The 13,607-nt window shown below is 34.4% G+C and overlaps 2 protein-coding genes across 4 annotated transcripts in view; both read right to left on the minus strand.

The window, feature by feature from the left end:
- LOC7494449 (DEAD-box ATP-dependent RNA helicase FANCM) overlaps positions 1-6,083 on the minus strand; it is a 29,661-nt gene extending 23,578 nt beyond the window's left edge. Inside the window, exon 1 of the mRNA XM_052446607.1 lies at positions 5,810-6,083. Coding sequence (XP_052302567.1) covers positions 5,810-6,083 — 274 coding nt within the window. The remainder of the gene's footprint in view (positions 1-5,809) is intronic.
- A 3,550-nt stretch (positions 6,084-9,633) lies between these two features.
- Positions 9,634-12,279, minus strand: LOC18104430 (DEAD-box ATP-dependent RNA helicase FANCM). 3 transcript variants are annotated; one of them, XM_052446609.1, is made up of 10 exons: positions 12,120-12,279; positions 11,697-12,021; positions 11,384-11,527; positions 11,098-11,136; positions 10,902-10,984; positions 10,685-10,799; positions 10,318-10,413; positions 10,177-10,231; positions 9,971-10,044; positions 9,634-9,883 (listed from the first exon to the last, which is right to left on the minus strand). In XM_052446609.1, the coding sequence occupies exons 1-9, from the start codon at positions 12,159-12,161 to the stop codon at positions 10,038-10,040; spliced, it is 906 nt and encodes a 301-aa protein (XP_052302569.1). In that variant the 5' UTR covers positions 12,162-12,279; the 3' UTR covers positions 9,634-9,883; positions 9,971-10,037. The 3 variants fall into 3 exon arrangements, with proteins under 3 accessions (XP_052302569.1, XP_052302568.1, XP_052302570.1); XM_052446608.1 differs by having other exon boundaries at positions 9,971-10,092; XM_052446610.1 differs by having other exon boundaries at positions 10,140-10,231.
- Positions 12,280-13,607: the final 1,328 nt, after the last annotated feature.

The following is a 13,607-nucleotide window of genomic DNA, read 5'->3' on the forward strand; positions in this document are numbered from 1 at the left end:
GACAATGCGTTGCAATTCCTAATCCCCGTCCACGAACTGCTCCATTCGCCGCTGCAATTGCCTATGATCCTGCCAAATCTCCTCACTACAAAGTTGTTCGCTTTATTTATTTGGAAGAAAAGACTTCTTGCCCGGTAAAGCTGGATATATTTTCTTCCGATACCGGAAAGTGGGTTAGGCGCGGGGTCATGTTATCCACCGAACTTCCTCTTGCTGCTGCTGATGCAGATAAGTATGGTTGTATCAGGCGTTCTATTTATTTGGATGGAATGATTTACAAGCTATCCTTTGTCGTCAACTACCTCATCAGGTTTGACTTAAATGCGCCGAGCGATGTGGCTATTGAACTCCCGCACAAGAATGCCGCTGACCGCCATGGATTCATTGGGATGTCTAGAGGAAGCTTGTATTATTCAAATCAAGACGAGTCTGGATTGATGATCTCCATTTGGCTTTTGGAAGACCGTTGCAAACGTGATCCTTTTTGGAAACTCACACATAACATCTCAGTGGACTCCTTGACGTCCAAATATCCTGACGTGCGTAATTCAGGCTTTCATTTTCATACATATGCTATTCATCCAGCTTCTGATATTATTTTTCTTGGAAACCCTACCATGGTCTTAAGTTACGATCTTAAATCCAACAAATCCGAAGATGTTTTTACATTGTCTAGCGGATTAGAAATATCATCGGGCCAGCATTTTGTACACCTCTACTCTCCCTGTTATGCTGTTTTGAGTAATTTTGATAATAATTGTGGTTAATAGTCCAGTTGCAAGCACTCTTTCTATAAAAACTATTTATCAGAGCTCTCTGACATGGCTAGTTATGGAATCTAAAACTTCAGGAAAGCTGTCTTGCATTGATGCTCTGTATTCTATTTTTTGAATTGACGTGCTGGTTTGATTAATTTGTTGTAAGCTAAAACTGCTAATTCTTCGCTTAATTTGTTGTTTAGGATACAAACTTCTTCGGCATTTGTACTCTATATCAATCAACAGAAGAAAAATCAACCATTTCTTCAAAATATAGACTGACATGGATTTGGGTTGCGATTAACAGACAATATTGATGATCCGCCATGGAATAAATACATACAAACGTGTGTGTGCATGTTGGCCTACGTTTCCTATCCACAGAAGAAGAAAAAACATAAACAAGTTCCACTGCAAACAACAATATTATTTCATTAAAAATTCCTATCCAACAAATAGGAATGATCATAAACAATTAAATGTCCATTTCGTCCAAATAATCCTTGCTTGCTCATTTAAGTCAAGTCGCAGCTATTTCAGCTTCGGTATGCGAATTCTTATCCAAAAGACCAAATGTATAATGGTGGATTCCAGGTTTGCTGGAGAAAGAAGCAGCAGAACCCAAAATTTAAAAAGTCAAAGTTATATGTTGAGGTCAAACCAAGAATTAAAAATGGTATGCCTCTGTGTCAATGTAATGCTTTCAAACAAATAGAATGTCAATTAACAACAATTTTCAGCATGTTCGAAGCTTGAATGAAGGTGTGACTGCCTTCTTGTCCTAGTTGTGTTGGCATAAACTTATCATTTCTTCCCTTGTTTCCATGCAGATTTAGATTCTGCAAATGTTTGCAGCATTCATTCTATCAAACAGCAACATGGTTTAATTCCTTTAGACCCATTTCCCACCAAATTTTAACCTAAAAGCACAGGTTTTCCAGCTTGATCAGGGACCCCTCCTATTGTGAATCTTAACAGTTGAGAATTGAAGTTTCTAAATAGTCTGTGAAGTTCAACATAGCAAGGCAGAAGTGTAAAGGGGGAATAAAAAGACTGGCATGCAAATCAAAACTGCAATTTTTTAATGTTCAGGAAAGAGGATGCCACTCACTGAAATGGTCAACAAGTACTTCCACCATTTTTGACAATTTGGGACTATGTGCACCATGAGACAAGCTTCGTTGCATTAAAAGCTTCACTTTCCTAATATCTTCATTTTTACTCATCAGTCTTGCAAATGACCTGCAGCAATCAAGTTAGATCAGCTCAAGCCATCTGTATAACAAAAGGCAACCTATCAATGACCTTTAATACTGCAGCAACATTAAATATGTTCACATTAAAAAATTTCACCCATCAGCCTAAGCACCATTTGGTGAAATTCAGATGATCAAATCAAATGCCATAGCCATTGTCAAATCATCATACAGGGCATCTCTACTTGGTAACCTGAGGGTATGGGCTTTCAGTTAGAGAAGAACATTAAATCTTAAAGGATCTTTTGCAAGGAGAACTCTTTAATTCAAATCCTCATAGAAATATTATTTTTCTCTTTAATGCAAATATTACTTCTTCTGATTCTACCCTTATTCTTTTAAAGAGCTAAGATATACGAACAGAATTGGTTTTCACTTTGATAACCATCAGTCATGCTTTGCAAAATAATTCTGCCGAGGCAGTTTGCCACATCAGATGAATTGCTACACATCATTTTGCCTCTGTTGTAGTGTTTGAACATATCACACTTTGATAAAAACAACATGGCACTCCGACAGACATGAAGCACCTCACTGCTCGACAATCAGACTTTAGACTGAACACTTGACTGCCATGCAGCCTCCCTGAAGTAAAATTTGTGATGGCAAGCATTTTGATCTGCACAAAGCACACAGGAGGAAACAGGCATATTATGGATTGCTGAAACTATTGTACGCTGATATTGTCTGCTATTCCTCCTAAAGTGGAGGTTTAGTTAAATGCATCAAACTTCAAGTTTAGGAAGTTGCTCTGCACTGCATACAACTAGCTTTGGGTTTGAAATTTTACCCTGCTTTGAACATTCCTAATTCAGTGCTATCGCCTAAGCTCAAGCCTCCTCTGCGCCATCCTCTCCAACAGCTTCAATCTCCTCCTTATCAACATTTTTCCTAGTCTCCTGCTCTTCTTTATTGCCTTCCACAGACTCATCGCACTGCCAAACATATTTATCATAAATAGAGAATCAATGTCATATGAAAAGTGCAGTTACTTATACTTCAATAACCCAACTGACAGGCATAGGGCAGGCATGCATAACGAGCATACCTCGAAGAGGAGAGAGAGATCCTTTGACGAAAGCAAAGAATGATATTAGCTAGTATTTGATGAAGTAAATATGAAAATAAAATGACAGTCCTATAAAAGGTTGGAAAAAAAAAAACAGTTGACGATGCCCTTGGAGTTGGTTAATATATTACCTGAACTAGGGCAAAACTTCTTCAGCAGAAGGACAGTCATCAGGGTTTACAGACATCATGTCCGAGATAAGAGATTTGAGAGGTTTGTACCGCTCATTTTCCCAATCATTCGGAAATTCTATGCTTTTCAATTTATCTAAATTCTATTTTCTTTCTGTGCCGGATATTGTGAGGGTGCAGCAGCATGAACACAATAATTCATAAACTGTATATATCTGCTTTTGCATCGATGGAGCCTTTTAAGTTTTGTTTCCTTGAGCGTCAACTTGAATTTTTTAACTTTTCTTACAAAATACCATTGCCAAAAAAAAATTAATAAGAAATAAACAATCAACTTGGAACAATAAAAGCTAAGATTGATCAAGTTAGATTCACATTCAAATTTAAACTGTTCACTAATTCCGAAATCTTCTATTTTGATCTCCTTCTCGTCCTGGAAAGCTCCCACAAAAATGTATTTTGTGGCAAGGTCTCAGTGAACAAATTGATTTGTATGGATGAAGCGTAATCCTTCAACAATTTGTCTGGCTATCAAGAAGTGTCTTTTGAGATTAGTCTTTGTAGAAAGCAGATCATGAAAAGTCTTGGTGACAAAATGAGATTACTGTAAGCGATTGTATATAAAAAGAAGAAATGCATATCACCTCACATTGGACAGCACTCCATCTGTATAAACAACTCTTCATGACATGCATGGCTCAAGTTCTGCTGGTCTAGATCTTGCAGAGTTTGGTATTCAATATTCTATATCTCTAATCTCTCTTTCTCTGTTTTTTTTTTTTCCAAATGAGTTTAGAAGGCATGTTCTATGTAATCAAACACAACCTCTCTCTGCCCTTCCAAAATACAGCTAAAAGACATGTTCTTGAGGAGATTAAATGTCTAGGTAAAACTTACGTTGTTCTTGTTTTTCATAGTTTGCTTGTTTTTAGAATATTCTTATTTATTTTTTTGTACATAAGCCATGGTACATATGGAACAGTAATGAAATGTAAACATAAACTTGATCATATAAAATATGTTGTAAAGAGAATCAAAGTTGGTTACCACGACATAAAAGTGATATTAAGGTATTAAATCTCTTTTTTTTAATTTTATCTGTGTTATGTTGTGTTGTGCTGTGTTGTTTTATTTTATTTTAAGGTTAGGTTTTATAACTCTTTCCTCTAATGGGTGATTATTACATGTTAAAAGATCTGTTATGTTGTAATGTGCAGAGAAGCATCTACTCATGCTCAAATGCATCACAAAAAATACCTGATGGTAGCGCACAATATTTTTGTGATGCATCTTAGCATGAGTAGATGCTTCTCTACACATTACAACATAACAGATTTTTTTTAGCGTGTAATAATCAACCATCAAATGAAATAAAACAACACAGCACAGCACCACAGCACAGCACAACACACAGCCCAGATAAAATCAAAACAAGAGATATCTTAATATAACTTCTCTGTCATGGTAACTAATTTTGATTTTTTTTACTGCATATTCTATATGATCAAGTTTATGTTTACATTTCATTACTCTTCCATATGTAGCATGGCCTATATAAAAAAAAATAACCAAGAATATTTTAAAAACAAGAAAACTATGAAAAACAAGAAAAGCATAGCACACAGCACAGCGTAAGTTTTACCTAGACATTGAATCTCCTCAAAGTCCTCCTTGTATCGGCGGTCAGAAATCTTTTGCTGAGGACTCTCTGAATCAGAGCTGCTGTCGCTGTCGCTGCCGCTGTCGCCTCCAAAAAACTTCGATGTAAGCTAAAATAACAAGGCCAAAACTCAGTTTAATTAAATGTTTCTAGCTATTTAAAAACAGAGCTACTGCTATTTTATCTTGTTCTCTCTCACCATTGCGCTGTTTTGGACAGTCTCTAATTAGAGAGAAAAGGAAAGAAACAAAAGAGAAAACGATTTAAAACATATGCTCTTCTCACCACTCCACTGTTATAGTGCGAGGAGAGGATTGATTCAGGCCTTTTCATTCAGTTACATAACAGCTGAGAGCGTGCAATGGTCCCCTTCGCCTAGGGAGCTGCTACCTGTACTATAAAAAAAACAGTGTGGTATACGGGACATGTGGAGAATGTTTTTCTTCCCCTTTTCCCTTCATATATGTGATGTGCTTGCTGTTTTTTTAATGTTGTCACCCATAAATTAAATTAATTTTCTTTTGTCTTTCATTTATCATGATTTTACAATTAAAATTTAGTATTAATTAATAGCAACTTAATCCTATTTACAAGAGAAAACTTAAACGATGGGTTTCATTTGACAAGTCAACTAAATACTTAACATCTGCATTTGAACGGAAAGACTTACTCAAGTAACATGAGACAAGTAGAAGGACTAAATTGAAAAATATTAATTGATAAGAAACAATTACGTACGGAAGAAAATATTAACAGGACAAGAACCAAGTAATAATCGACAGCAAGAGCACACTCGCATCAAACCACTTGTTATCCACTAATTGAAGACATGGGATAAAAAGAGAAAACCCATTTGACCATGTACAACAATTTTAAAAAAAATGAAGAACAAAACTCCATATCTCTAATACCAAAAACCAAGAAATTAAACTCACTTGTAACAAGACCTTCAAGAGCTCTGGCCCTGAGTTGCAAGAAAGGAAGAACTGAAATACCCAAAAAAAGAACAGCTCTCTTCTTGCTGAAAACAATGTCCTTTGGATCCTCTTGACCCATACAAGCAGAAACCACTCTCCTCCTCCCGGTCATTTCATTATTATTGCTGTTCTTCTTCACATGAAAAGAAAGAGGTTGGGAAGAAGAAGAAGTGGAGGAAGGAAAGTGAGAGTGTAAAACATAAGAGATTCCCATTGAGAAGCTCGTGGTCATGGCTTTGTGTTTGGTTTCTTGATTGAGAATTTGTGATAGAAAGGATCGGTGCTGTGGTTCAGTGGTTCTCTTCTCTTGCCTCTCTACAGTGTAAGCTTTTGTCCTTCTTCCCGTATCGTGTTATTTTTACTTTCGGCACGCACAATGACGTTAATACCCTTCCAAGTTGAAAAACAATTGCCAAATGTGTATGCGATCGGCTGCCGCTGCTAGTTATGGATGGCACTTGGCAGCATCCGCTCAAAGGAAACAATGTTCGAATTAGTGATAAATAAATAAATAAATATATATATGAAAGGAAACAAAATTTATATTGAAAAAAAAAAGATATGTGTGATATTACAAGAAAAAAAATCAAAATTAATATAAAAAAATTCCTACAATAACAATTCAATTCAAATTTATTAATCTAACTCTTCCATTGTAAACAAGTTCACCAATTAACCTTCTAAACTCAACAAAAATCATAATTATAAAAATTATTACATTTATGATTGATCATTTAGTCAAATAAAAATTGTTAAGTAAAGGTAATTTCAAGTGTTTATTTTTTAAACTAAAAAAAATTACATAGCTACTTTGAAAAGGATTATTTTCTTCTTTTATATGCATGTCAACATTATGTAAAGTTAGCAGTAAAATTTAATAATTAGTATCATCCTCTAAAAGAATATAGCATGAGAAAAACATATTATGAGTTAATATTAAAAAAAAATACATTTACTTTTTAAACAACAAGAGGAAATGGAAATAAAGAGTAACAAATTATGAAAATTCCAATATGATATTGGTTGTGAGCATTGAACTTTATGTCTTGCTTATAAAACACTAGTTTATTGGTTCGCACTACATCGCGGGCCGGATAAATTATTTAAGATATAAAAAGAATATAAAGAGCGTGAAGTGTTTTTTAATTGTTTTATTCAACCTTATGTAATAGGTCAATTTTGAGATCCTTCAATATGACTATTTGCCAAACTCGAGTTTCAAACTAAATTGCGCAGAAGTTAGCCCGAATTAAATTGATTGATTTAATGGATCCAAATGCAATCTTAATAATTGGTAAAAACATGGCCTAACTTTTAAAAAAATTTCAAGATGATAACTTTTTTAACAAAAACTATTGAGACAATGACATATTAAATCAATCTCAGTCCCCCAGCAAATCGTGCCATCGACTCCATTGAGTTTACTAATTTTTTTATAAAATATATATATTTTTAATTATATGATAAAAATATATGGTAACAAAATGAGCACCAACCTAAAAATAAAAATTTATTTAAGACAATGATAACCCTATAAAAAAAATCATGCAGTTTTCTCCCCCAACCAATTCAATATTAAATGATGCCTGGGCCCTAAGTAGTGTGGCATAGATTGCTTATACTGTAGCTTTTTTGGTCCTACACGGTGCTGCACCTAAAACCATTTTGGGTCTTGCGTCCAAAGGTGCTGGGTATGGCTACGCAGCAATACCCAAGGCTATTGAGTATTGCTGTGTTGCCAGACCCAGCAGTGCGCCATACATCCCGGGGGCTGTTCCCTACCATGTTGTTGGTCAAAGCTTGCAGCTAGGGCGTTGCCTTCTCTTTCTAGAGCTGCTAGGAGACTCACCAAAGTGTTTGATCGTGGGTTATTGGGTCCTGCTGACACCAGGACCTCATTTTGTTGGGTGATGCTCAACCCTTTAGAGTTGGGTCCTGCCTCAAGCAGAACCCAAGCGCTGGGGCCGTTGTCTTCTCTGCCAAAAGACCCAACAAAATTAATTTTTTGAATTTGTAATTTTTAAAATAACTTTTGACAAGCAAGACCTGAGAAATTTTAAAAAAATTTAATTAACTTTAAATTAATTTTTTTTGATATTTTTTTGTATTACTTTTAAAATATATTTTTAAAAATATATATTGAGATTGTGTCTTGAAATTTTTAATTATTTTTTTCTTGACTTTAAATTTTGAAGACACAATTTGAATATATTTTTTAAAAGAAAATATTTAAAGAATAATAGAAAAACATCTAAAGCAAAGGAAAAAAATAAAAAGTTTTCAGGATACGATCTCAATATAATTTTTTTTAAAAGCATAATGTTTAAAAAATCAATATAAAAAAATCAATTTCACTTAAAGAAAAAAATAAAAAATTTTCAAAGTTCCTAGCTCTTGCCTCGCAGTTAGACAATCTCAAATTTTTTTTAAAAAATAACACAAAAACATAGAAAAAAAAATAAAATAAAAAAGTAAATCAAAAAATTAAAAATTCTCAAATTTCCATGGTGCTAATGGAAAATTAGTCTTTTTTCAGAAGTGCAAGGCTAAATATATATTACATGGCTTACAAACCTTTATTCATTTCCTCTTTCGATTTGTATCTTCTTCTTCTTCATTTTGATTATTATAATCAAATCAATTATGGCTATTATTGACATGGTGATGGGTCATGGTTTCTACGAACCAACTCCATTTAAAAGGTCATCATCCCATGAATTACAACCCAAAAATGGCATATGGTCAGAGAAAAATACAGAAACCAGGTAATATATGTACATCCACAGAAAGGGAATATAGTCAAAGCGTGCAAACATACAAACACATATGAGATTTAATTGTGGCCCCCGAATCCATTTCTTATGACACGGTATTGGTTTTGCATGATTAATGTAAATGTCTTGAATGAACATATAAAGATTAAAGATCTCCTTGACTGCATAAACTAAATATATACCTCCTTCGACTGATTAAATTTGTACAATTAACTGCTTCATTTTTTTCTGTACCACTTTGGCCAATATTATATGACAAACTGGAGAAAATTATAAAATTTCTGCAACCCTTGAGTTTTGTGGATCCTTAGTTTCTGCAACCACATAAACAAGTTCCTCTGCGAACACCGATATAATTATTCCATTCAAAATTCCTATCCAACGAACAGGAATGATCATAAACAAGTTTCATTGCAGGAAAAAATCATTATTTTCTTCAAAATCCATATTTACAATCCAATTACACCAATGCATTTAGACATTTAAATGTCCACATCATCCAAATAATCCTTGCATGCTCATTTAAGTCAGATCGTAGCTAATTCAGCTTCACTATGCACATTCTTATCCAAAAGACCAAAGGAATAATGGTAGATTCCAGGTTTGCTGGAGAAAGAAGCAACAGAAACTCCAAAAGACCTTTAACACTGCAGCACCATTAAATATGTTCACATTAAAAAATTTCACCCCTCAGCCTAAGCACCATTTGGTGACATTCAGATGATCAAGACAAATGCCATTGCCATTGTCAAATCATCATACAGGGCATCTCTACTCGGTAACCTGAGGGTATGGGCTTTCAGTTAGAGAAGAACATTAAATCTTAAAGGATCTCTTGCCAGGACAACTATTCAATTCAAATCCTCAGAGAACCCCAAGTCCATACAAGAAAGCTCGATGGCCTCCCCCCCAATGAAAACTTTCAAAAGATAAACAACATAATCTTCTTGCGTCGAAACATTTCATCGTTTACTATAACCCCTTCCGGTCGATAGATAACAGTGATAATGGAGCGAAAATGTACATTGAAAGAAATGTTATTATTGCCTGAGAATTTATTGAATAAAGGAAAGCAGTGACATTAACATACTAGAGTTAACACAATGAAGAAAATTGAACGAATTTGTAATTTATCAAGTCATACAGTTTGATAGTCTCTATTATGGAGAAGTCCAAGTGTAGAAAGCCTTGCCACATATGGACGCATCACTTCCAATAGCCGTTTGTTAGTATCGACAGCTTCTTACCCCAGAGCAACCTAGCAACATTTCATACAATATGTCAAATTCATTGGTAAATACAAATACCCAACAATAATTTTTCAAACAGCCATAGCAGACCATACCTCAAGTAGTTCAATCTTTCTGTCATGAACATATGGAATGACATCAGGATCCCTTTCATTACGATATTCAAGAGCTGATAGCTGTAAGTTATCAATGATATGCTGGACAGCCGGCTGTTTTGCTAAACAATTTGAATTTAACATAGGAGTTTTCAGATGGCGTGGCTACCTTTATAATGAACCTAATTAGATTATTTGTGACTTACATCCTGGAGTCGCAGTCAATGCTAATATTCTCAGTTGCACTGGTATGGCCAGCAACTACAAAACAAGATTATCAAATAGTATCTCAAAACAGTAATTTATTGCCAGTAGCAACAAAAACTAAAGAAAATAGAGCAACAAACCTCGCGAATTGCTACACAGTAAGAATAATTTAATTCCTGATGCTCTATGAGCCTCATCAATTACCAAACAAACCAAGTGTTTTGCCGGACATGTTCCTGAAATTCGCTCCGTGTGAGAGAACTATTGATGGAATAAACGAAAGAAATACAATGCAAGTATAGCTGGGAATCGCAGGACATATATTTTCACATATTCTGTATGGAAAAAAAAAAATACAAAGTCTTCCATCTTCCTTAACAAAATTCTTTTTCACTCAAAAAATTCACATATCATAACCATTTTATGTTCGCAAAGTTTCCATGTAAAATATATTAAGGTGTAACCTTTTTGCAGTTAGGAGTCTTATGGCGTTACTACGAATATTACCAGACTGAATATCCTTTTCCAGCACTTGTGGAGTAACAAAGAAAACTCGTTTAGTTTTCCAAAAACATGCCCTTTTTGGAGGGCATACCTGGCCGGTCATATCAATTGTCCACTCCTGCAATCAGTTTATTACAATAACCATGACAAACTAAAGTTCCCAACCGAAAACCAATATGTAAGCAAAGCATTCCATTGACAACTAAATTCAACATCTTACTTGTGGTATCCCCACAATATTATGGCATGCTTCTATTTGTTGCATCACAAGCGGTCGAGAAGGAGCAGCAAAAACTATTTTACCTGCAATGAAATACGAATACACATCATACCTATCAAACATTCAAACCTATCAAACATAGGAGGCCCACGGCATTAACTGCTTTCAAGTTAACTCATTGTACTAATTCACTCACCACTAGATTTTTCCCCTAACCCATAGCCTTCCATCAAATCTTCAAGATATGATGAAACATCCATGCAATTGATAGTAAAAACCAAATTAAATTGTATTGAATTGACAAAAGATCAATCTGATAACAATTATTTTAATAATAAAATAAACCGAATTAAATTATTTTATTTTAATAATAAACCGAACCCGACTGAATCGATTAACCAACACATTTTATGGTTCAAACTATAGTTGGGTTCTAATAAAAAATTGTGCATTTACTGAAGCATTTGTGTAGAGAGATTTACCATCAGGAAACCATCTGAAGTAGTTATACATAACAACAGCAGCACTAAGCGTCTTTCCGAGCCCAGTTGGCAATGCAACCAATGTGTTTGTAAATAACGCGGTCTTTGTAATAGCTAATCGATAGTCTCTGAGAGGTACATTGACTGCAATATAAGAATCGATAGCCCTATTTATCATCCAGAAAATAAAATAAACAAATCTCTAAAAACAATAAATTATTCCTTCAAAACCCAAAATTTCACAAACACCCTTTTTGCCTAAGCCCCCCTAAATTAATAAAAGAAGCATTGAAAGAGAAAAGGTGATAAAGACCTGGGAAAATCCAAGTTTTAGCTGCCTCAGCATCGATCTCAACGCAACACGACCTCCCATCACTGTTGATGATGCCATTACCCTGAGGATGTCGGACCTCAACCGTTGGCTTCACCGGCGGATTCGCTCTGCCAATAAACTTATCGAGCGTGGATTGCTTGCAAGTCCCAGTCTTTGTACATGAAGAATAAGAAGAATTATTAAGAATATTAACGGGAGGGGTAAAATTGGAAGAAGAAGCTTGATTAATTGTAGTAGATGAAGGGTTATTCGCTCTTTCACAAGAGGCATCGATTTCTCTGACTGCTGCCTCCCAATCAAATTCCTGCAAGCAACAGAGTGAAGTGAAGTTAGAGAGAGAGAATTTAGTGAAAGATTGATTGCTGGATTGGAGGTTTAAGGAAACAGAATTGAAGAAGTTACGTCGTCGTCGACGATTATTTGGAAAGGAACTGTTGATGTCATTTTCAAATTCACAACAATCTTCGTGTATTTTTTTTTTTTTGGATTTGGATTTGGCAGAGAGATGCAGAGAAAGAGAGTAGGGTGAATGATTGGCGGCAAAACTTGGAAAGTTAATTTTAGCTTTAGCTTTTAGGTGTATGCACGAGATTCTGTTTTATTATATTATTTTTATTTAAAAATATATTAAAATAATTTTTAATTTTTAATTTTTAATTTAAATTTATTAAAAAATATTATTTTAATATTTTTTAAAAGTAAATACATCATGTTTGAAAATATGTTAAAGCTGCGTTATGGGTTGTTTTTTCTCTCGAAAATATATTAAAATAATTTTTTATTTTTTAAAATTTATTTTTTACATTAATACTTTAAAATAATACAAAAAAATTAATTTTAAACAATTTTTTTTTCAAATTTTAAACGAACAACATTTTAACCGTATTTTCAAACACACTCACTAAAAACACTTAGAAATCATAGTTACTACAATCCTAAAGATGATCTTAGTATGCTACATAACAGCTAGCTATTCAAGTCCAACTAAATATTAAAGATATATATTTTAATTTATAAAACAAATTTAAAAAAAATATAAAATTATAATTTTTATGTGAAACTATAATTTTATAATTTTTCCTATTTGATTCCAAATCACAATCGACATAAATCCAAAATCACGGGTAAAATGTGCAAGAATGTGCGTGTGTTAAAGAGATGCTGATAACCGAAAGATAAGTCTTTTTCCTATTTGTTTTTGTGTCTCTCTCTGAAACAGGAAATATAAAAGTGTTGAAGGTAGGGTTTTGTTCCCATGGTCGGCGTATTAATGAGCTTTATATTTCCTGAATAGTTGATTTCAGAACCATAATTATATTTCCTGAATAGTTGATTTCAGAACCATAATTTCTAATTTTTAACACTTTTAGCCAACAACTAGGGTTTGCCCCTATTCGACAACCCCGCCCGAGAGAATACATTGGAGATTGCAAGTATAAATAAAGTCTATTTTTATTGGAACTTTTGTAACTTCTACCTGAAATCCTATTTTAAATTTACAATGGCCGTGCAGTTGCCAGACGACATGATAGTTGAAATTCTATGTCGATTACCAGTAAAGGTGGTGATGAGATTGAAGGTTGTTTCAAAAGCATGGCATCGTCTCATATCTAATGTTTGTGCCCCGCTATTCTCGGCCGCGGCGGCGGCCCATCCTTCAGGCTTTTTGTTCCTATGTTCTTTTCAAATAATTGGTGGGTTGGGATACTTTGCTGCGTATGCTAGCTATCCCGATGTTCGTGATTGCGTGGGCCAGACCGATGGATTTGTGGATTCGTATGCTTGTATGTTGCCCTTCATGCTTTCTTCCGATCATTATTTTGATTGTTGTAATGGGTTGCTCTTGTTTGTTAGAAGAGAGCAACGGGAGGCTCTTCCGCATTATTATTT

This window comes from Populus trichocarpa, chromosome 13 (genome assembly GCF_000002775.5).
Source record: "Populus trichocarpa isolate Nisqually-1 chromosome 13, P.trichocarpa_v4.1, whole genome shotgun sequence".
Classification (NCBI taxonomy): domain Eukaryota; kingdom Viridiplantae; phylum Streptophyta; class Magnoliopsida; order Malpighiales; family Salicaceae; genus Populus; species Populus trichocarpa.

Bases quoted from the DNA above. Each gene is read 5' to 3' on its own strand.
- LOC18104430 (XM_052446608.1), bottom strand. From the start codon at position 12,161: ATGACATCAACAGTTCCTTTCCAAATAATCGTCGACGACGAC. The intron at 12,022-12,119 runs GTAACTTCTTCA...TGTTGCTTGCAG, and splicing joins AAATAATCGTCGACGACGAC to GAATTTGATTGGGAGGCAGC. The intron at 10,414-10,684 runs GTAATATTCGTA...AGCGAATTTCAG, and splicing joins GGAAAAGGATATTCAGTCTG to GAACATGTCCGGCAAAACAC.